The sequence below is a fragment of the Aquarana catesbeiana genome, linkage group LG06 (assembly GCF_042186555.1).
Source record: "Aquarana catesbeiana isolate 2022-GZ linkage group LG06, ASM4218655v1, whole genome shotgun sequence".
In the NCBI taxonomy this organism is placed as follows: Eukaryota; Metazoa; Chordata; class Amphibia; order Anura; family Ranidae; genus Aquarana; species Aquarana catesbeiana.
Genome location: NC_133329.1, coordinates 309,810,628 through 309,834,060, shown reverse-complemented (window position 1 = coordinate 309,834,060; position 23,433 = coordinate 309,810,628). Strand labels below are relative to the sequence as shown.

General features: G+C 36.6%; 1 protein-coding gene across 1 annotated transcript in view; it reads right to left on the bottom strand.

The window, feature by feature from the left end:
- COL6A3 (collagen type VI alpha 3 chain) overlaps positions 1-23,433 on the bottom strand; it is a 165,410-nt gene that overhangs the window by 34,474 nt on the left and 107,503 nt on the right. Inside the window, exons 19-39 of the mRNA XM_073633641.1 lie at positions 21,378-21,422; positions 21,236-21,289; positions 20,993-21,055; positions 20,454-20,519; positions 19,725-19,778; positions 18,934-18,969; positions 18,339-18,401; positions 18,181-18,243; positions 17,720-17,782; positions 16,114-16,176; positions 13,808-13,858; positions 13,670-13,705; positions 13,323-13,385; positions 12,994-13,056; positions 12,861-12,893; positions 12,738-12,774; positions 12,551-12,562; positions 11,437-11,930; positions 9,530-9,626; positions 6,123-6,821; positions 5,367-5,469 (exon numbers count right to left, since the gene is read on the bottom strand). Of these exons, the coding sequence (XP_073489742.1) occupies positions 5,367-5,469; positions 6,123-6,821; positions 9,530-9,626; positions 11,437-11,930; positions 12,551-12,562; positions 12,738-12,774; positions 12,861-12,893; positions 12,994-13,056; positions 13,323-13,385; positions 13,670-13,705; positions 13,808-13,858; positions 16,114-16,176; positions 17,720-17,782; positions 18,181-18,243; positions 18,339-18,401; positions 18,934-18,969; positions 19,725-19,778; positions 20,454-20,519; positions 20,993-21,055; positions 21,236-21,289; positions 21,378-21,422 (2,258 nt within the window). The remainder of the gene's footprint in view (positions 1-5,366; positions 5,470-6,122; positions 6,822-9,529; positions 9,627-11,436; positions 11,931-12,550; positions 12,563-12,737; positions 12,775-12,860; positions 12,894-12,993; positions 13,057-13,322; positions 13,386-13,669; positions 13,706-13,807; positions 13,859-16,113; positions 16,177-17,719; positions 17,783-18,180; positions 18,244-18,338; positions 18,402-18,933; positions 18,970-19,724; positions 19,779-20,453; positions 20,520-20,992; positions 21,056-21,235; positions 21,290-21,377; positions 21,423-23,433) is intronic.

Below are 23,433 nucleotides of genomic sequence, written 5' to 3'. Positions count from 1 at the left end.
TTACATCTTGTGATGAACCCTCTGTATTCACTCTGGTGAAGTCTTCTCTTGATTGTTGACTTTGACACTTCCTCCTGGAGAGTGTTATTGATCTGGCCAACTGTTGTGAAGGGTGTTTTCTTTACCAGGGAAAGAATTCTTCGGTCATCCACCACAGTTGTTTTCCGTGGTCTTCCGGGTCTTTTGGTGTTGCTGAGCTCACCGGTGCATTCTTTCTTTTTAAGGATGTCCCAAACAGTTGATTTGGCAACACCTAATGTTTTTGCTATCTCTCTGATGGGTTTGTTTTGTTTTTTCAGCCTAATGATGGCTTGCTTCACTGATAGTGACAGCTCTTTGGATCTTATATTGAGAGTTGACAGCAACAGATTCCAAATGCAAATAGCACACTTGATATGAACACTGGACCTTTTATCTGCTCCTTGTAAATGGGATAATGAGGGAATAACACACACCTGGCTATGGAACAGCTGAGCAGCCAATTGTCCCATTACTTTTGGTCCCTTAAAAAGTGGGAGGCACATATACAAACTGTTGTAATTCCTACACCGTTCACCTGATTTAGATGTAAATACCCTGAAATTAAAGCTGAAAGTCTGCAGTTAAAGCACACCTTGTTCGTTTCATTTCAAATCCATTGTGGTGGTGTATAGAGCCAAAAAGATTTGAATTGTGTCAATGTCCCAATATTTATGGACCTGACTGTATATACCTCTGATCCTCGATAGGATCATCCTGAATGTTCGTTAGTCTGCATTGTGTGGTGTCCCCATATCCTTGGATACAGGTCCATCAGCACCTACCCAGTACTGTCCTGAGGAAGCTACGTTTGCAAAACGTGTTGACAAGCAAGTGTGGAGGCGATGTTGGATCAGACTTCTCTATTCAGTTATATGCTATTAACTTTATGAGTACTAACTCTTATGCTAAGGATCCAACCTCTATGTTTGCACTATTGGGCTTTTGTTGACCGTGTTTATATAGGGTGTTGCTTGTATGTTTCTATGTCTTTTTTAACCCATTTGTAATAAAGTATATAACTTTTTACCAAGGTTTCCTCTCATTATGTGCCCACAAAGTCTGCCTGTTTATTGAGGTTCCTCAATCCTTACAAATAGCTGGAAACTGGTTACTATTTTAACAATAGCACTTCTGTGCCCTTTCCTCAAAATATGACCATGGTAAATATTACCAAGAATGCCCGGGTTTCCCTCTTAAATTACCTTGCAGAGAACATACTTAGGCATACTCAAACATTCTTTTTTTTATATTCTTGGCAGCAAAGATCGCGTTTGCCAAGGCCTGGAAAAGCCCAGTGGTTGACTCGTCTCTATTAAAATGCAAACTTACGTGGATCATGCTCAGTGAAAAAATTCTTAGTGTACTTCAAGATCAACAGGTGTGGTTTGACAAGATTTGGAATCCCTGGCTCTCCTACCTACAATTGCCAGCTGAATAGAGGTGGACATATTGATGGGCCGTAGGGGACCTCTTCTACTTTTTAAAAGCTCCTCCCCCTTCATTCATCTTTGAATATGATGGGGTCCTAAATTATGTTATATCAAGCCTTCTACAGCACGATAGAGCTCTTTGAATATGGCATTTATCTTCATTGTATATTTTGTAGTAATGGATCACTGAGCACATAGTGGGGTGACTTGTTTCCACCCTCTCCTTTCATGTTTCCTTTTTGTATCAATGTATTGAAATGCATTTTTCTGTGGGAAGCTCATAAGCCTGTCTTGCGTGGTACAATACAAAGACAAATGGCACTATTTAAACGGGAACGCAAAAATCTAGCAAAAAAACTAGAACTCAATTTTAATGCAGCCTACATATCATTTCAAGATAATCCATCTCAGAGTACAAAATCTCATCTGGAAAAATCTAGATTGGAATACGATCTATTTCTCACTGAGTCAGTTGATAAATCCCTCAAACGCTCCAAACACAATTTCTACATGAATACAAACAAACCAGGTACATATTTGGCTCGGGCATTAAATTCAACTAACAAATCTTTCAAACCAATACGTTTGAAATTATCAAAAAACGTTTACACTTGTAATCCAGTTAAAATAGTCCATAAATTTCACTCACATCTCGCAACTTTATACAAGACAAACAATGAATTTAATCCTACAGAGGCTGAATCCTTCTTCTCAAAAATAACCTTACCTGAGTTATCTCAAAATCAAAAAAGCAGTTTGGATGAGCCTATAACTATAGATGAAGTTGCTAACGCCATAAAAGACCTAAAACTTAACAAAAGACCAGGCCCAGACGGCTACTCGGCTTTATACTATAAAACATTCTCAGAAATCCTCTCTCCCATTCTCACTGAAACTTTTAACAAACTTCTAGATGGACATTCTTTTCGGCAAGAAACACTAATGGCAATTGTTTGTATGATCCCAAAACCCCTTTCTGATGATACTTCCTGTGTGAATTATCGGCCTATCTCTCTGTTAAACCTCGATATTAAATTATTAGCAAAAATAATAGCAAAACGCCTCAATAGCATTATAGGAAAATTAATACATAGAGATCAAGTAGGCTTCATGCCAAATAGACAGGCAGGCGATAATATACGCAGGGCAGTGTTATTGGCACATATTGCTAAAAAACAGAAAATCCCTTTATGTTTTCTATCTCTCAATATTAAGAGGGCATTTGACACAGTATCCTAGCAATATATGCAATATTCATTACAAAAATGGGGTTTTGGACCCCACTTTTTAACATGGATCAAAGCATTATATAATAAACCTAAAGCCTATATAAAATATGCTGGATACAAATCTGAAGCCTTTAATATCGAAAGAGGTACCCGACAGGGTTGCCCATTATCTCCCTTATTATTTGCCCTTATACTCGAACCCATGGCCCAATATATCAGAACAACCCAAACTATAACTGGCATTGAAGTAGGAGGTATTACACACAAATTATGTATATTTGCAGACGATATATTACTTTTTCTATCATCACCACAGGTCTCTGGTCCTAACCTAATACCAGCTCTTGATGGATTTGCAGCCCTATCCGGCCTTATGATTAATCCTAAGAAATGCCTAGTGCTTAATATTTCACTCACAAACATGGAATTGATCCCGGCTAGGGCTGCACTCCCATTCACATGGGCAGAAAAATCAATCCCATATCTTGGAATTCATTTAACAGCCTCTCATTCTGACTTATTCTCAACCAATTATCCTCCTGTATTAAGACAGATCACAAATCTAATAAAACAATGGTCGCAACTTCCTTTATCCTGGATGGGGAAGATTAATGCAATCAAAATGACTATTCTACCCAAATTGCTTTATCTATTCAGAGTCCTCCCTATTCCAATTCCTTCCTATTTTTTGAGAATAGTACAAAAAAGAGCAACTTCGTTTATATGGGGCTCGTCTAAACCACGTATACCTATACACACACTACATCTTCCCAAAAATAAAGGAGGCCTGGGATACCCTAATTTTACTAACTACTACAGAGCGGCACATTTGGCCAGTCTGTCCAAATACCATGCAAAACAGGAAATCCCATTATGGGTATTTATAGAGGCTTCAGAAAATGACCCTCTATTAATATCAAATTTATTATGGCTTGATCCTAAAGACCGCTTTAAAATTCATAATCCCATAACTAAACACTTCTTATCTCTCTGGGATAAACTAAAAACCAAATATCAGTTACAATCTCCACACAATCCTCTCCTTTCTTTTATCAGAAATCCGGCCTTTTATCCGGCATGGATCTACCCAAATTCTTTTAAAGCTTGGACAACATCAGGCATTCAGACACTAAATGACTTCATAGCATCTAAATCATTCCTTTCATTCCCATCGCTTAGAGAAAAATATGATCTACCAAACTCTGAGATATTTAGATATCTCCAAATCAAAAATTTCTATACACCATTCCTAAAGGGGGATACACCATTATCCCAATTATCCATTTTTGAATCAATCTGTACAAAAGATCCATTTGCTAAAGGTACAATTTCATCACTTTATAATCAATTATATGGAGTACCAAATCTTAATAGACCCTCTTACATTCAGAGGAGGACCTGGGACGAACTTTAGAAGACACGGACTGGTCTAACATATGGCTCACATCTAAGTCATCTTCACCCAACATCTTAGCACTGGAGACAAATTATAAAGTCCTAACTCGCTGGTACCTTGTACCCGCTAGAGTGGCAAAATATTCACCTAATACCTCAGCTCTTTGTTTTCGAGGATGCCCAGAAATAGGCACATATTTACACATATGGTGGACGTGCCCAGTAATCCAAACCTTCTGGAAGGAAGTCTTCGTGATTGCATCTAAAATATTTAAAAAAATAATACAACCAGATCCATATTTAACTTTACTTAATCTAAAACCGGAATGGTTAACACTCTCTCAATTCAAACTTATGATCCAACTAATAACGGCTGCAAAACAAACAGTGGCCAAGGCATGGAAATCTCCTACATTGGTACTAGCAGAAACAATTCACAGAATGAATAATACAATGTCCCATGCTAAGATGGTAGCCATCGATCAAAATCAAATTCCAAAATTTGAAAAACTTTGGCATCCTTGGATAAAACAACAGTTCCTGTCAAACTTCAAAGACTCTGTCCTGTTGCCATGGTAACAGATTAAATGACTTACAGAGACACCCATTCTAAGGCTTCAAAGAGAACTAAAAAGAATAATAAACTGACGAACGGGACAACCTTGTGGACCATACCTCTATCTTTCAACCCTTTTTCTTCTTTCTCTTTCCTTTTCTCCACCTTACGATTAAAGCTCATTATCAGAATTTATTTGACCTATATACACTCTACTTGTAAACAATATGTATAGTAGGTATAAATCATTTAAATACCTACAAAAGTAACTAAGGAAATGATATATATCTTTAATTTAGGTTTACGTGAACCCAATGTTTAATATTTGAAATTTCATGATATTTACCTATATAAACCCTACTGTAAAACAATGAGCTTACTTTATAGATCCTTGTAAACTTACTTTATGTATCTTTATAACATTGTATACTCAATAAACTTCTTTTGACAAGGAAATGCATTTTTCATGTATTCCTTTCTTTTTTGGAAAAAAAAAACAATAAAAACTGATTGAAATAAAAAGTTGGCAGATGAAACTTGGAATCTGACTGGTACTTGTAAACAGATAGTTTTTACATAGGGTGGCTTTTGGCTTGCATGAGAATATTTTAACTTATTTTAGATCGTTTCAGGCTTTGTCTATTTCTGCACTAGAAAAAAAATGATTATTGCTATTAACTATTAATAATGAAATTCGTTTCACACTTAGACAGGTAAAAGATCAGTCTCACTCACGCTTCATTGGTGCTTTCATTCTCTAAAGTTCTTGGAGGCTGATCATTCTGGAACCAATCACAGTGCTTTTGGATTTCAGGAGACAGATGGAATGCATTTTCACCTGTGATACACATAAGGTGGAGATAAAAAAAGAAATACCATTGAGAATCTTAACTCACCAAATGATTTTGCTTTGCTAAGTATGCAATACTGGGCCAGTAAGATCTACTAGCCATTAAATGCCACTAACAAAAGGTGTTGAGCTTCTTGTGCAGATTCACTGGAAAGAATATGAATATCTTGAAAGCATTTTAGCTTTTTCAATTTATCCAAGCAAATCATTTTTTTTAATACATCCCTTAACTTATTTCTTTCTTTTATAACTCTACTCTACTTGGATAATTAAGGGGCATGCCAATTAAAATTTAAATCTGTATCATAGTAAATTCATTTGTGTACAAGGGAACCCTTTGTTTATAGAATTATATGAAAAGAGGCATCTCTAGCATCTCTTTTGATATGTGTACCGCCAGTATGAGAAAGTGGCATGCGCATCAAAAGACTATCATGAGATGCATTCTTACATATGGTTTTGGAAAATAATTTCCTGCTGCTTCTATCTATGCATTTCACAGACTGGCAGTTGTGTTGCATGATTTTTATGGACACTTGCATTTATTAGTGAAAGTGTATTTAGAGCCAAAAACCTTTCTTAGGGCCATAATTATTGTATTATGTATACAGATTCTCATTGTCATCTCTGTTAGCACTTACTACTGATAAATCCTGGAAGTTGCATTCCAAATCTCAGCAGGGTCTCTTCATTTAGTTCTGATGGCTTTCCAACTTTCTTGGAGAAAACATCATGTGGTTCACTAGCTAGTGAGTTCAAATGTCCAGTATGAACCTTCTTCCCTACACTTAAGATCACAAAGAAGTAGCCCTTGCATTTGGCCTCGATTACAGTTTGGCGCAACTGTTTGAGCTCATGAGTCTTCACATCTCCAGTCAAAATAAGGAAGATGACCTTCATGGCCCTTGGGTTGGGAGCACTCTCAAACACATGTTCCACTGCATATTTGATAGCACTATTCAGTGACCTTGTTCCATATAGCTGAGTCATTTTAGTTAGAACAAATGTCTGAAGTTTCTCTTTGTCAGTGTACTCAGTCAGTCCTACATCGATTCTCACAGGTGGGAAGCTGGAATTAATCTGATGTTCATATGGAGCATGTTGGAGTACTGATATGCGTGCATGGTGGGAAGAGGATTTAGGATCCGGACTAAGCTCCAACTGTCCAATCACGTGGGAGATATATCTCTTTATCTCTGCAAACTGGGCTGAATTTGTGGAGTCTGAACTGTCCAGGAGGAAGGCTAAATCGATGTCGACATCAGTAGCTGCTGAACGTCTTAAACGGAGATCACCCCTGGGAACAGCAGCTCCACATTCACCAGCTGGCTCACACACATCTGTGGATAAAGAACAGAGTTTGAAATTAAAGATTACATTTAGAGTTAATGCTGCCCCCGGCACACAAGGATGATCCCTCTCTTTTATACAAAACGCACCCCTTTTATCTACACTTTTGGTGATTATAAAAAATATATTTAAACGCAGTCACTAAAATTTTATATAAGCTTTTACATTATAACAAGTAACTTTTAAAATGTTTAAATCTGCAGATTGTATTAAAACAACACCTGGAGACCCTGCCAGTAATGTCAGTGCTAAAGAACTTCCTGTTAAAGAATGACGGTGCTTTGTTCTATGCTCCTGGGCTGTCACTCTGTTACATGAGTTTCTGATGGAAGCTACAAGTGGCCAGTTCCATACGCATTTCACAAGCATGGTCCACTATTGTCCCCATCAGGAAACCATCAGTCATGCTGCCATTGCTGTAGTGCATGTAGACAAGAAGTGACTGAAAAGAGGCTGCATGAGATCAGCAGCACCGAGCTGTCATAAAGGATAAGAATGGTAAAAAAAAATACTCTTTTTTAAATGTAGTTCTTTAGCAAACTGAATGTCATTCAGTTAGGGTTTACATATACTTTTTTATCGACACAGGGAAGGAGCCTGAAAAAAGAGGTACTATTGTCGACAAGTAGTTTGACTAGAAAAAGCTCTACTCTATTAGGACAAAATGTAATAAAACAAGAATAGTAAAAGGCATAATTCCTGGCTTACGCCTATACAGAAAAACCTCTACCCAACACTTTAAAAGGCAGTGCTCTTCGGGCTCTTTCCCTGTGTCATTATATTGCTAGTTTGGTACTTGATCGACACTATTATTTAGTGAGCTAGTGGACACAACTTATAGCCTCTATTTGAGTGTTCCTATTTTCAGAGGCACTGCTCTATTTATTTTGTTCATATATGGCAGTGATGGCGAACCGTGACACCCCAGATGTTTTGGAACTACATTTCCCATGATGTTCATGCACTCTGAAGTATAGTTGAGCATCATGGGAAATGTAGTTCCAAAACATGTGGGGTGCCAAGGTTCGCCATCACTGATATATGGTATACATTTGCTTTTACACAAAAATAAAACCATGATGTGCTTTTAGAGGCAGTATGGAGCAAACTTTATGTGTAAAGTTCTCACTGGGTTGCACCATCAGGAATCAAAAAAGAAGGACATGCTGTCTGTGTTTTAACTGAGCTGCAAAGAATCTTATTTTTTTTCTACAGTCCCCACAACCACCTCCAAGTTTGAAGTGAGATATACCGACCAAATTCCAATATAGGCCAGACTGGGTTTTGTAACTGTTTTGTCTTACTCTGCCTAACTAGGGACTGGCTCATGGATTACTTATGGTAAATTTACTTTATGTCCTATTTTCATTTTTAACACTTCACTACAAATGGAATCTAAATGGTGGAGGGGTCCTTTAATTTATACTTCACTTTTGGTGAGAAAAAAAAAAAACCCTCTCTAGTTGAATACATTGCAATCATTTTAATAGGTGTTCTTGCAGATTATTACTTGTTGCTAAGATGTTAGGTGGGAGCATGTGCCCGCTATATGTACCCTTTTAGTCCGAATGTTGCATTACGACAGAAGTATTGTCAATGCCCATGTAGATGTATGGCCAAACTGACACCAGAAATGGAAGGCTCACTGCAGTAAATTTATACTGAAAGATGCCTGAAATATGGCCTCAAACTCTAATTTCTGGGATAAACAGTGTGCCAATCACACAAGTGGGAATGATTTTAAAGGGTATGGAACATCCCCAAATACCTCTTACTATTGTTTCAATAAAGCAGAATTTTAATTTTTGTCCGGTTAAGCAAATCATAGCAGGCTGCAGATTGAAAGGGAAAGAATATTTTATTAACATTAAGGGCACATTTACACTAACATGTTGCAATAGCACAGCAGAAGACAGTACACATAATACAATACACCTGCTTAGTTTAGTTTTAAGAATGAGGAGGTGACCTCTCTACTCTTGATTTCCTAGATCTGCCTGTGTTCACCATTTCAAGGAGGTCTTACTCTCTATATTGGATTTTAAATTCACGTTGTTGATTGCTGCATAATGAGTTATGCCCTGTACACACGGTCGGATTTTCTGACGGAAAATGTGTGATAGGACCTTGTTGTCGGAAATTCCGACCGTGTGTGGGCTCCATCACACATTTTCCATCGGAATTTCTGACACACAAAGTTTGAGAGCTTGCTATAAAATTTTCCGACAACAAAATCTGTTGTCGGAAATTCCAATCGTGTGTACACAAATGCGACGCACAAAGTGCCACGCATGCTCAGAATAACTTAAGAGACGAAAGCTATTGGCTACTGCCCCGTTTATAGTTCCGATGTACGTTTTACGTCACCGCATTCAGAAAGATCGGATTTTCCGACAACTTTGACCGTGTGTATGCAAGACGAGTTTCAGCTAACATCCGTCGGAAAAAATCCATGGATTTTGTTGTCGGAATGTCCGATCAATGTCTGACCATGTGTACGGGGCATTAGACTTTCCATGTTTTAGCAGAAGAAATGAGACACCAAGGTGTGGCAAACAAATTACAAAAAAAAAACAAACAGGAAAATTATGCATCAGATTCCCGAAGAGACAGAGCATAATTATCTCTTCAAAAGGGTATACTTGCTATCTTCATTTTATTTTGAACAGGCTTATACATTGGAGAAGATATCACTTACCTAGACATGCAAAGCAGGAAAGGACTTTTCGGATGGTTTCATTAAACTGAGCGCCACTTCCAAGCACTATAGCCTGGCCTGCTTCTGTGTTATTGACCTAGGAATTATGGAAATGCAAACAAATTATTAATTATTAATGTAGATGAAAAAGAGAAATAGTTTGCTTTTGGGGTGAACTCAGGGCAGTCTCTTATTTTAGATGCTTTTTAGCCCACCCTTTTAGACATAATTATCTAAAGCATGGGTGCTTAACCTGTGGCCCTCCAGCTGTTGCAGAACTACAAGTCCCATCATGCCTTAGACTTTAGGAGTTATGCTCGTAAATCTCAGCCTTGCAATGCCTCATGGGACTTTAAGCTCCACAACAGCTGGAGGGTCACAGGTTGAGCACCAATGATCTAAAGATACGATTGAAAACTTGCATTAAACCTTTTTTACATGGGCTCCGCCATTTACAAGCTGTATATACAGCAAATTTATACAAATTTATACAAAGAATTCACTTACATCAAGATTCAAGCAGCTTTCTTGAAGCTCTTAACATACTCTTAGTTGTTAACAGTAGTTCCGGCTTGTGCTAACTATCACTTCAAACAAGCTGCAGGTTTAAGCAGGCTTTCAACACGCTTTGCAGTGATGAAGTCTACTGAAGCCCTCACAAAGCTTGGTTAAAGCCCAACTCAAATAAAAAAATGATTCCTTGCTGTGCCACACTGCAAAGCGTGTTTTATCTAGGGGAGAGGAAAAACGATTTTACTTACCTGATCCTCTATTCTTCTAGCAGGAGGCGCTCCTCCATGATAAAGCAGTAGACAATCCCTCTGCATCCTCACGTCCAGAGCAGGACTATGGATCCTGTTCTGGTCTTGATGACATCAGGACCTTAAATCTCCAGAACGTAGGGGTGCAGAGGGTGTAGGGACTAGCCTAGCTGTGGGGGGAGGAGCATTGGGTAAGTATATATCCTTTTATTGTTCACCTAGACAAAAATGACCAATTAACCCTTACAGTGTGGGTAGTTGAAGAAGTTGGGCTTTAAAGTGGCAGCCAGTGCTCCCATTAAGATCTATGTTTAACATCCCCAAACTGGGTATAATAGTGTGTTAAAAGCTTTGTGAAAGCTTGCTGTATACACAGCTTATAAAAAATGAAATGTATTGTTCTCTTTAGATAATTAAATTAAAGTCTTTTGTTTGCTTCAAGTAATTTTTGCATTCCAATACAAGTCTTCAGAAATTCAAAACTCACTTGAAGCAGATAAAAAGCAGTCCACAAGGAGGTCAACTGCAGGTCAAATACACCTGTCCATGAATTCCTAATGATCTTGGAAGCAACTTAAATTGATGTCAGACTAATGCCAACAACACAAATCCAAAGTCGTCTGACACGGGCCCTTACTCTGACTGATAGGTATGGTGAATTATGGTCTTTGCCCAAGCTCTTACTACTGACAGTTTTGAATTGATATATTAAAAGTGTACGATAAGAAAAGTAGAGTGCAACTATAGTTTGTGAAGTTTGTGTTTTTAAATCAACAAGAATTATGATTATCTACTATAGGGAACTACAATGAATATCTAAAGCACATATTGTGCATATCAGCCCTTTATTGCACAAGGCTTGGTGTTATTATTGGAATGAATACAAGTACATTGAGATTCCTGATACCACAGCTTATTCAGTCAGTTATTTTGTGAATATTAGTTAGTCATTTATAAAATAATTATTATAAGAATAATTTGGATGACTATTTATGACTATGCCAAATAATACATTCGCATATTTAAATTGCGAAATTATCTGAAAACAGTGAGCTTGAATAAGCCAGGGGTATTTGAATTTGTGATTTTGCTTGAGTTGCTTCCAATTTCAATTGCTGTCTATTGCTATGAGGGCCTCGCACTTACCTTTAAAGCATTGGACAATGGCCTGTCTTCTCTTGTTGTAAGGAACACAGAAGACACACCAGCATCATATAGCTTAAGTACAGCCTCATTTAGCTGTGGTGAAGCTCTGGTTGGAGCATTGCTGAAGAAAACAGCCACCTTTCTTGTCAGGAAACCTCCACGTGACCTCTTAAATGTGTTCCGTGCCACAAAAGACATGACACCATCCAGGCTTCTCTGCTTGTTAGATGTAACCAGTTGCAAGTTTCGTATCTCACTGAGCAGTGCTTGTTTCCTAAGGCCTTCAGAAAAGCGAACTTCTGTGGTAACATCACTATTGTAGGTAAGCAGAGCAACACGTGCTCCTCTAGGACAGTTGCTCTCAGAAATTGCCAGCTGGTTAACCACTCGCAAAACTGCTTCTTTCATATTGTTAAATTGGTTGCGGTTCACATCGGAAGACGTGTCCATAGCAAACACCAGGTCAGTGGGGAACAGAGGGCATTCTTTTTGACCTGTTTAGAAAAGAGTGACATAATTTTCTCTATAAAACACCCAGGATGGTTTGGTTCACTTCTGTATTGCAAACAAAGTGCTACAATGAATGGAAGATAAACTTTAAACAAGCCCTCACTGCACGTTAATAGCTACAGATACTGTGAAGCAATTTATCCTCGAAATTCACAGCAGAAGCAGCTCATCCTGCTGTTCCACTTCCAGAGCTCCTGCTATAAGATCAGAAGGTTGGAAGGCTGCTGAGTCATTGCTGGGTGGGGGAAGAGATGAGCTGAGAGAATGACTTAACACACTTCAGTGCTTTTGCTTTGAAATGCGAGAATGAATTGCTCCACAGTACCTGTAATTACACAGGTCAGTGCCTGTTTAAGTCACATTTACTGTTTTGTTAAGACTATGTAGTTGAATGTCCATAGCAAAGGTTCACATAAGCATATGGGTACATTTGGGCCTCAAATCAATTAGACCACAAGTTGTATTTTTTGTATTTGTAATTAAGATGCCCTTATCAGTGTGTACAGGCAGTGGTGAACTTAGAGATGCTGGACTTGCCACACACATCTCACCATATAATCTAATGAAAATTTGTTTTCAAAAGTATGGAAAAGTTCATACTCACCATAGCAGCAAGCTGTACATGGGAGTAATATCGCCCACAAACAAAAGAAACAGAGAAATATTTAGTGCTTAAACAAAAACTTTTAAAATTTTACAATTGTACATTAGTGAAATATTTTAGATCAGACAACTTTATATTATGCCATATTTTATGCAGTACTGTCAAAGGTATGATGGATAGTACTTACGACATGTGTTTTTGATAGTCTTCACAAGTCCACATTGCTATAAAAATAAAAAAAGAACTAAAGTTAAATATTTTTTTTTTTAATGTATTTTATACTGTGATATCTGTATAGGCCAGTCCTTACATCTCTTGAGCCTCCTCGTTCTCCCTTCAGGCCCTGGAAAATAAACATTTTACTTTAGTAAATACAGTGATTTTATCTCTCTATTAAATGGAAATGTGGAGATATAATTTAATTTGGAAATTTTTTAACTTACACCTGTTCCTGGATATCCCGGATCCCCTTTAGTGCCAATTTTACCAGGATCACCTGCATTGCCCTAAATAAAACACATGATAAAAAAAAATATATTAGCATTTGGTGACAGCCATATATTTTATGGGTTGAAATGCTGTAGTGCTGGGGAAATTGCAGCAAGTATATCATAAGGCACAATCAGCTAAAGTTTCCTAGCCATAGGTATAGGTGAAAATGTAGCAAAAGCAAATCATTAAAATTATAAAATATTATTCTCTAAAAAGATAGCAATAGGAAATCCTAATTGTTTTTGTCCTTTTACCAAATCTTCGTATAAAAAACACCTACCCTACGGCCTCTGCTTCCTTTAGGACCAAGCTCACCATTAGGTCCCCTATCACCAGCGTCTCCCTGAAGAAAAAGAATAATAAAGTCTTTATTGGTGTACATTGCAGTTATGAACAGTAGTCAGGTAGAACTATAACCCTATTCCAATTTGGATCAATAATCACAAAACATATTTTAATTTGACTATATCCAGAAAAGCTACAAATATTATTTATTTAGTTTTGTATGCCATTTTCTAAAACATATAAAATATCTGACTAGTTAATATTTCTAAATGTAGCCAAGATATGAACTTTTTGAAAACAGACAGTATATGTTGGAAAACAAGTGCAAAAACTTCAGATCACCTTTGGTCCTGGATATCCAGGGAATCCAGATTCTCCCTAAAAAAAAAAAAAAAAAACACAAAAAAGCAAGACTTATATTTCCATTCTCTGGAGAGTAGACCAAAAAGTGTATTCCAGAAAAACATGCCTAATGCTTACCTTTCTGCCTTTAAGACCAAGTTTTCCTACTCCATCACGACCATCATCTCCCTGTAAGAATAAAATAAAGTTTTCACTAGTTAATCCTTCTTTAAAGCTCCCTACTATTCCTGTATACGGTATATGCCTTTTTTATGCAAGAAGACTTTTCCTACACTTAACCACTTGCTACCCAAGCCAATTCTGGCATTTCTCTCCTAGATGTAAAAATCATAATTTTTTTGCTGGAAGATTACTCAGAACCCCCAAACATTATATATATATATATATATATATATATATATATATATATATATATATATATATCAGAGAACCTAGGGAATAAAATGGCGGTTGTTGCAATTCTTTCAGAAAAAAATACACTTTGATGAATTTCAATGCAAGAAAACACAACAGATAGCCCATTTTTTGGGAGAAATATAAAAGATGATATTATGCCAAGTAAATAGATACCAAACATATCATGCTTTAAAATTGCGAACACTCGTGGAATGGGGCCAAACTACGGTACTTAAAAATCTCCATAGTCTACGCTTTAAATTTTTTTACATTTTACCAGTTTAGAGTTACAGAGGAGGTCTAGCACTAGAAATATTGCTCTTGCTCCAATTATTGCAGTGATACCTCACATGTGTGGTTTAAACGCTGTTTACATATGCACGCACGACCTAAGTATGCGTTCACTTCTGTGTGCAAGCACGAGGGGATGGGGGTGCTTAAAAATGTTATTTTATTTTTCTATTGTTTATTTTATTATATTTATTTATTTATACTTTCCCTTTATTTTTTTATTTTCTGATCACTTTTATTCCTATTACAAGGAATGTAAACCTCTCTTGTGATAGGAATAGGGCATGACAGGTCCTCTTTATGGAGAGATCTGGGGTCTGTAAGTCCCCATATCTCTCCTCTATGCTGGAAACACTGAGATTAAAAAAAAAATCGATCTCAGGCTTTTTAACAAAAAATAAATGCAGCGTTTACATCTGCCAGAGCCAAAAGTAATGTGATGACATCGCCTCCGGCCCCCTAGGGTCATGGAGATGGCCAGAGAACCATCTGGTAAACCACCGGCAGATCCATTCTCCAGCTCCACAATTGCGTGGGAGAGCCTGGAGAAGCACCGGGGGGGGGGGGGCGGTAGGGGGGGTAATCCCCTCCCACCGCCTATAAAAACAATCAAGTGGCTAAACAACTGCTAAGATGGCTTTTACACTGTAGGGACTCACTGGCTGAAAAAAGGATATCATATGATGTCCACCCGGTGGGAGTGGTTAAGGTTATTTTTTGTAAAGCAGCAGTATGGCAGTGTGCTTTACAAATCTGATTTCTGCTCCACTTGCGTTCAGACCCTATTTTTTATCAGTGAATTAAAAAAAGAAAAAATGTGAGGAAGAGAACCCAGTCATCTGACCTGTGGGACCAGGTTCTCCTGCAATTACAGATTTGTCTTTAGCGTTAAGCAGAGAGAAATCCAGGAAACGCAGCAGACTTTACACAGTGTAATCCTTTTCTATATGTTCTGCTTTAACTTAAATCATGCAATCAGGTTTTGAATCCATAGGCACATCCATACTACACTTGTTCGGTTGGGCTACAAACAGGTGTTCCAATGCACAGTGCGCAGAAACATTCTGTTGCAGTTACCGTAGTAAAAGCTTCTGCTGAAATATGCTCACATCCATAGGAAGTTCATACAAAAAGTCTACAGAGTGTGCACAGCAAAGGGAGAGAAAACATAATGTAACAGGAAAACTGCAATGTTGTTTTACTTACACTTCTCTACAAAAGTTTTGTTCTACTTTTATAAGGTGATTCTTCATCCTATGCTTTAAATTAATGTAAAGCCATTTAGGATCAACATGTATCTATATTTTCTATCTGATGTTGTCTACAGCCACATGAACCATAATTTTCAAAATTAGCTACCCCTAATCCCCTAATGTAGTTGGGAAACAGCTAAGCATAATTTGCAAGTAGATTTACTGGCTAGTTTCTACTTTTTGTTTGGTTATGTTGAGCTAATCAGCTGTTCCTTGTAAATGTATTCAGCTTGACTTCCACTTCTTAACATGATCTGCCAGGAACAGTTCTGTAAGAACCATAAATGAACTTTCTAATGTCCCCAGCATGTGATACAAGCACCCTATGGTGCCAATGGAACAACTATAAAATAATGCATTCTGTTTACCGCTCCCAACCTCTACTAAAAGATTTGTCCTTAAAGTCATGGATAAGAACTGCACATCCAGCATATTCATCACTGCGATTTAAGGAGCTTCATAGTGATTAAAAACTTGACTTACTGTCTCACCACGTGGTCCAACAGGTCCATCAGATCCTTTAAGTCCAATATCTCCAGGCTCACCCTAAAAAAGGAAAAATTTTAAAAAATAGGGAACTGCAATTACAAAAGTAACATGGTCAATCAACCTACCTAATAGTTATTTAAATTTGTAATGTTTAGTGGGTTGGCCTATTGTACGATTACAATAAATCAAAGTAATCTCAGTTTATAGTTACTTTCATTGTAAAAACAAGCTACATACTAAAGGACCAATACACCTACACTAAAATTTTAATTCATAAGTGAAGTCTGAATAACATTTGATGGAAAATTAGTAAAGGCTTTCAGGAAAATATCAGATCCAAAAATATTTTAAATAAAAGCTGATGTTCAAGGAAACAGCTAAGTACACAGTTCAAACATGTATATGGGAGCTAATATACCTGGCAAAAGATTTGTATTCTAATGGAAATTTGCAGTAATGTAATACTTTTTGGAATTGGAAATTATATTCAATAAAGAGATTTGAATTTTTTTTTATGGTCACAATTCTTGGATCAGTATGAGTGCCAACTTTTTCCAGGAACTTTATTCCTCGTATTGATTATAGGTTACATGAGAGGGTACATTTTCCATGTCCCTTAATTTGGGTGACATAGTGGGCATTAAAACAATCCTTCAGCATGTTCTTCTGTGAATAATTATTAATTATTTATTTAACTGAGAATAGCTGAGCCCTGCTAGACTGCAGGGCTAGGTTGGTGGCCTGACTGCTCTCTAGATCAGTTAAACAATACAAATACACTTTGTTCACCTCCCTGCTCTCCCTGTCTCAGGCTGTTATTAGACAATGAAGGAGAAGCAACAGACTGATGAGCTAATTTTTCTCTTTACATCTATTACAAAGCGCAATGGGAAAAGCAGGCGCCCAATACTCCCAGAACTAGTGGATGCTGAGGATTCTGCTGAAGGCTGTAGATCTTCAAAAAAGCAACCTTGGAGTCATTATCCACCAGAGAGGTAAGTATGAAGAGACTTTTATTGCAGGTCATCAGGTTGGATGTAGTTGCTTTGTTTTCTAATTAATACATAACCTAATATAACTGGTGTTTCTATATCTATTTAGAATCAAGCTTTAAGTTTTAAGTTTTAACGTTTTCAAAAGTTTTACTTTAACTTTGATTAATTTTGGCTCTATAAATTTCACTAAAATGAAGATTGCTGGTAACCTCTCCACATCTTTCGAAATGATATACAAGGTAAAAGCTTAATAATAATCATGTTGTATCAAGGTTAGAGAAAATTCATAAGTGTCTTTTTATATATCTTTCTTATATAGACAACTTGAATTCTAAACTTTGCTCTAATTTCATCTGAATGTCCAAATATTTTCTAAATCTAATGCAAAGAAACTTAAACAGAAATTCATCTCTGCTAACTCAACAGCAATGATTTATTTGTGTTAGTACAGGAAAAAATGTTTTACAGTTTAAAACTACACAATAGCAAATAATAAACCATCAACATCTCACTTTTATCATCTTTATGCTGAGAAAAGAGTGAGTACAGAGACTGAGATACTATGTTTGTGGCTGATATAAGAAACATTGCAGCTGGAGACAAACCTTGCGCCCAAGTGGTCCGAGTCTGCCACGATCACCAACAGGTCCAGGAGTGCCTCCTGCCCCCTAGTGGAATCAGAACATGAATATATCCAGACATAAGACCGCTATTATACACTATAATTTCTTTTATTCATATTTATTCTCTATATCAAGATACAAAATACTATCATAACTGTATTTTTTCTGTCATTGTTCTGTAAGCATCACTCTAACTGTAGTGCCATAATTTATAACTAAAGAACTGAGATGATTATCTTCTTTATTCTATAAATCTGGCTGATGGTGTCCTCCTTTTATTTGTGTTTGCATTAACATTTTGAGGCTAAAGTTCACCCTTGCCAATGGTATGAAACCTCCTGGAGCATGCTAACATTTAATCACTGCTATAACAAGCTAGGCGTGAACACATTGTGGTTACAACTACACTAGTTTATTTCAGAATTTATGTTTAGGTAACTCACCCTTGGTCCTGGGCTACCTTGTTCCCCGCTTGTGCCTGGCAAGCCTTGTTGTCCTGGAGGACCCTGTATATGAGACAAACCAGCAGGATGTAGAGAGGTAAATAACTTAGAATGGACATTGTTTGTCAAGTTTTTTTCATTTTCATAGAATCTCTTACCTGAGGACCCCTCAGCCCTTGATCTCCAACTCCACCAGCAGCGCCATTAGGTCCTCTATTACCCTGGAGAATAGGATAAATAATGACATTAACATACATTTTTACAGTTAGAGACATGTTCACATGTTTATACACAATTTTGATTATTCATTAGAACAATTCCATTCCTTACTTCTTCACATATTATAGCTTTCAAAATGACATTTTAAAAGGGGTCACATATTGACAACAGGACTGCATGTAACAGTAATATGTTGATATGATATGTTGATAGTTTTATAATTACAATTTTAAATAACACTTAAATTGTATAATATTTAGATACACTTGGACGTATTCATTATATTTTTAACCCAAGCTTGAAAGGGAGATTGACATTATGAGCAGGCACTAAACAGTAAAACAAAGTGAACACAAATATATTGTAACTACAGAAAATATGATATTTATGATAACATAGTAATATGACATAAAAAAAGTTGGTACTCTGCCACTACTAACAAAGGTAATTAGTATTTACCTAGTCACAAACAATAGGAAATGTTTTGAGCAATATCTGTTATGTGGGGGATGGTCTGTATTTTAATACATGTACCTTAACTCCAGGAGGTCCTCTACGGCCTTGTGCTCCCTACAAGGCAACAAAAGAGGGAATTATAACAATGTAATTATAGGTAAAGGCAAGATAATGGTATACTATGATAATGGATACTATGCTTAAAGAGCTCTATATAACTAAGTTAAAAATATTCCTGATACCTCTATGTTTTTTTCACTAACCATTTCCAGACATTTAAAAGTAAAATCTTAAATTATTATTACTATTAAAAAGGTCCCAGTTTACCTGTAAGAAAAGAAGGTGCTTCCCACAGCAACCTCTCCGATTTTGGTTTGGATGCTGTCATCTGTGTCTATCCTCACTTTTTTCTATTTTCAGTTTTCACTTGGTAGTCCAATGCTATCTATAGCTTGTAAAATACAACTCCTACCATTGGAACTGCATGACTTAGTATTAAGAATGTAACAACAGTAGCTGTCATAATCATATCTGCTCTTAGGAAAAAGAATGGGCTTTGTATTATTTCCCTACTCCTATAGCCACTATTACACTGTTACACTGTTGATCCCTTCTACATATACCGTATAAAGATATTTAGTCTAATAGAAAAGCTGAATGTTGCCTTAAAATAAGGCGCTAAAAATAATCTAGGTTGTGTAGCCAGGCTCAGTTGCTACTTCATGGCCATAGTGTTTTGCAATATTTATTAACTACTAATAATGCCACAATGCTTGGCTCACAGTGACTGGATATCTCTGAACATTCTTCATATAACACAGGTCAACCCTACCTTTTTGTGCTTACAAGATAATCTAAGTAGTACTCACAGCTTTCCCTGCAGAACCTTTTGGTCCTGGTAGACCATCTCTTCCAGCCTCGCCCTGCAGACAGTGAAAAAAACTTCTTGCTATAAAACATCTTGAAAATACTTTTTCTTTTATTTTAACGGCATGACAAAGTGTGTGTGGTATGAATCTGCCAACAATGAAAGACATATGCAAAAATATTTATTTTAAGAAAAAAGCACAGCTAGATTTCTAAATTAATACAATAAACTTCTTGAAATTAATTTGCTTCTAATTTGTGGAACAAAGATTGGCACTTGGAATAATTAGTTTATAGAAGAATGGAAACCTCAGAAGCCTCTAGTCCAAGTTTACAGCTGCTTTGGGGTCCAGTTTATTTAATGACTTTATTTGACCTATATAACCACTTATAACTGATCATTTAATTATCAGAAAGAGGTGGGTCCATAAAACGTAAAGATAATAGTTAGACATGTAGTATTACACCAAAGTTCTGCTGCTATGTACACATTGATTGCTTCAATGCTGTGTCTTTGAAATGAATGAGTCCAAAGGTTTACCCATTCAGGTAAATAACTGGATCTGCTAATATTGCCTTAGCTATAAGAAAGTAACCAGATGTTGAAAGTGATTGAAATATACATCTTTTCACAAACACCTTTGACATGTCTCACATTTAAAGTGCATCCATCATGGGAGTATATATATCATATTTGGTTTATTCCCAGCCATTAACCAAAGATACTTTACCACACTTCCTGCTTCTCCTTTTGCTCCCTTTGGTCCTCTCTGAAGTGAGTCAGTTCCTGTTTCACCCTAGAAATTAACAGAAATAAATTAAATGTCAAATTAATTTAATTTGTTAAGTATTTTTATCTATGGTGTGCATATGTAAGATTCGTAGTAACCATTACCTGTTTTCCAAATTAAGCACAACTTTAGCATTTTTTATAATGCTTCTTAGAAATTCTAAATAAACAGCCAATAAATGAAGTTGCTTTTATGTATTGTTTTCAATAAAAATACCAACAGATATTGGATGACTACTGTCCTATAAAACATGTATACTCTACAGTGATATTTGCTCTTTTTTAATAAGAATAGGGTTGACTAGTGCTTAGAAGACCTAAAGGTGCTCATAGGTGCTTTAAGGATGGAGAAGTCTTTCTGACAAATGCCAGAACTGTTAAACACCCACTGCTAACCTGTAGAAGACGGATGATGATATTAAAAGTCATATTAAATACTGTATATTAGTTGGTATTATAGTAATAATAATTGGGTCTTACCGGGTCACCTCGTAGACCTTGTTCTCCTCTCTCCCCTCTTCCTCCTTTCTGACCTTTTTCTCCCTATAGAACAAAAAGATCATTAGGTGGACAGCTTGATGATCAAGGTCTATAGAGATAACAATAATAGATGATTATTTACCTTTTGTCTGTGAAATATTAATCTATTTGCATTTTATCATCAATGTAGAAGTGATGTCTAAGTGTGCTTTAACTACCAAAAGAATTAAAAAAACTACTAACCCTTGGCCCTTGGCTGCCCCCGTCTCCTGCAGATCCTGGGGAACCTCTTTTACCCTAAAATAATAACCATGTTATTTTAAGAAACTCAAAATCAAGCTTTACATTTATCATCTACTAACAACAACAGAAAGAGTTTACTTACTTCTTCTCCATCTATACCATCCAGGCCAATTTCTCCTACTTCGCCCTATGGAAAAATCAGTGGTTTCATTCAATACTTTATATGTTTGGAACAGGTTGTGGAGGCATAGTTAGTATGCAGGTGTTCACCAGAGAGTCATGGAGCTATAGTCATCTAGAAATACAATGTAATGTAGCTCATCTTGCAATTCTTTTGAAAAGGCTACCCCCATGATAATTGTTTTATTTCTCAACTCCTGTTCAAGTTTTGACTGTCAATCTGTCTGGCTGTATAGTAATAAAGCACTAACGCAGGGGAAAGATTAGGGAAAGATTTCAATAAACACCTTTGCCATGACCTACCACCTACTAACGCCCACTACAATACATGGTCTGTGAATAGAATATTGGTGTAGATGAGGGATGTGGGCTTGTCAAGGATCCATTGTTTTACTGAAAGTGACCATAGACAATCCACTGCTGCATTGCATGGGCCATGGGCAATAGGGGAAATTGCAAGCAATTTCAAATACAGAGGCTTAGGATTCACAAGTAATATGAATTAGATATAAAAAAATGTATTAAGCATGAGAAATCAAATATTACTTTACTGGGGTAGATACATATGAATTGTGCATGACTAGCCCAGTGTTGAATTAGGACAAAGAACAAACATATTAGGCATGCAAGCTTGAAATGTTGTAAACTGTATGAAGAAACCTAATTTCATCCAAATTTTGCTATAATACAGTGTGACCCATTGTGGTAAACTAAGTGAAATTTGCAGTATCAATTAGTTTTTAACTTTGGCAGGCACAGAGTAAAGTATTTAAAGGAACTGATTGTCTTTCAGTGTTTACAGCTATCAAACCAGTGTGCCAACTCTTCTCTATATCATGAATTTCGTTCAAAAGTTTGTTCGTTTTCTAAAATTTCCAAATATCTGCTTATTGCCTGAATCCAGGATCCATAATCAACTTCAGAAGGAGGACTGGGTGGAGTACAATTGTAGAACTGAAGCTGCACAAACCAGTCTGAAGAAATGTAAACATAGTGGAATGTTCCAAAATAACATACTATAATCTAATAGAATAGGAGGTACCATAAAGTTATGGTTAGGTACTAGTAAAAAGTGTGGCATACCACATGGCTTTTCCATCTCTTATTATGGTTGCATCTAGTAATTCCACAAATGTAATGCCTCTGAGTCAGAACGCAGTTAATTTAGAAGAGGCAACATAACCTCAATATATTAACTGAATAACTGTTTTTAATGATGCTCAAATTACAGACCATGAAATAAGCTCAGACTATCTGTACAATATGTCAATTTCAAGATGTTGCAATACATTGAGCAGCAAAGACCAATAAACTTTAGTAAGATTTGCCCAAACAGGACTTTATGTTTGGCAATGTATACTACTGCAATCGGTCTTTGCCATTTAAGAAATTTAGCAACATTTTGACATTTAAGGAATGTCAAGATGGAATGATACAGTTTATACTGCATGGTTTTAGAATAGTTATAGGGTTTGAGATTCACATATGCTGCCTGATAATGACACACTATGAATATAAGTACATAAAATATATCTCAAATGACTAACATTACTATATATTTTCCAATAGTAAATGTAACTTATGCTGGCTTGTATTTGAAAGCTGAACCAAACTACCAGTTGCACAAGACTCTGTAGGTTGTAGGAAGGAATTTTTATGGAATTTCATCCAAATTAGTTTTGTTGCTTTAATTGTTTTATTGCTGTTTGCTGCTTGTCAGTAATTTAGTATGCTGAAACTATTATGGTTACAAATCTTGCCTATGAATATCTGATCAGATAACCCACAGGTAGGGATGAGCTTCGAGTTCGAGTCGAACTCATGTTCGACTCGAACATTGGCTGTTCGCAAGTTCGCCGAACAGCGAACAATTTGGGGTGTTCGCGGCAAATTCGAATGCCGCGGAACACCCTTTAAAAGTCTATGGGAGAAATCAAAAGTGCTAATTTTAAAGGCTAATATGCAAGTTATTGTCATAAAAAGTGTTTGGGGACCTGGGTCCTGCCCCAGGGGACATG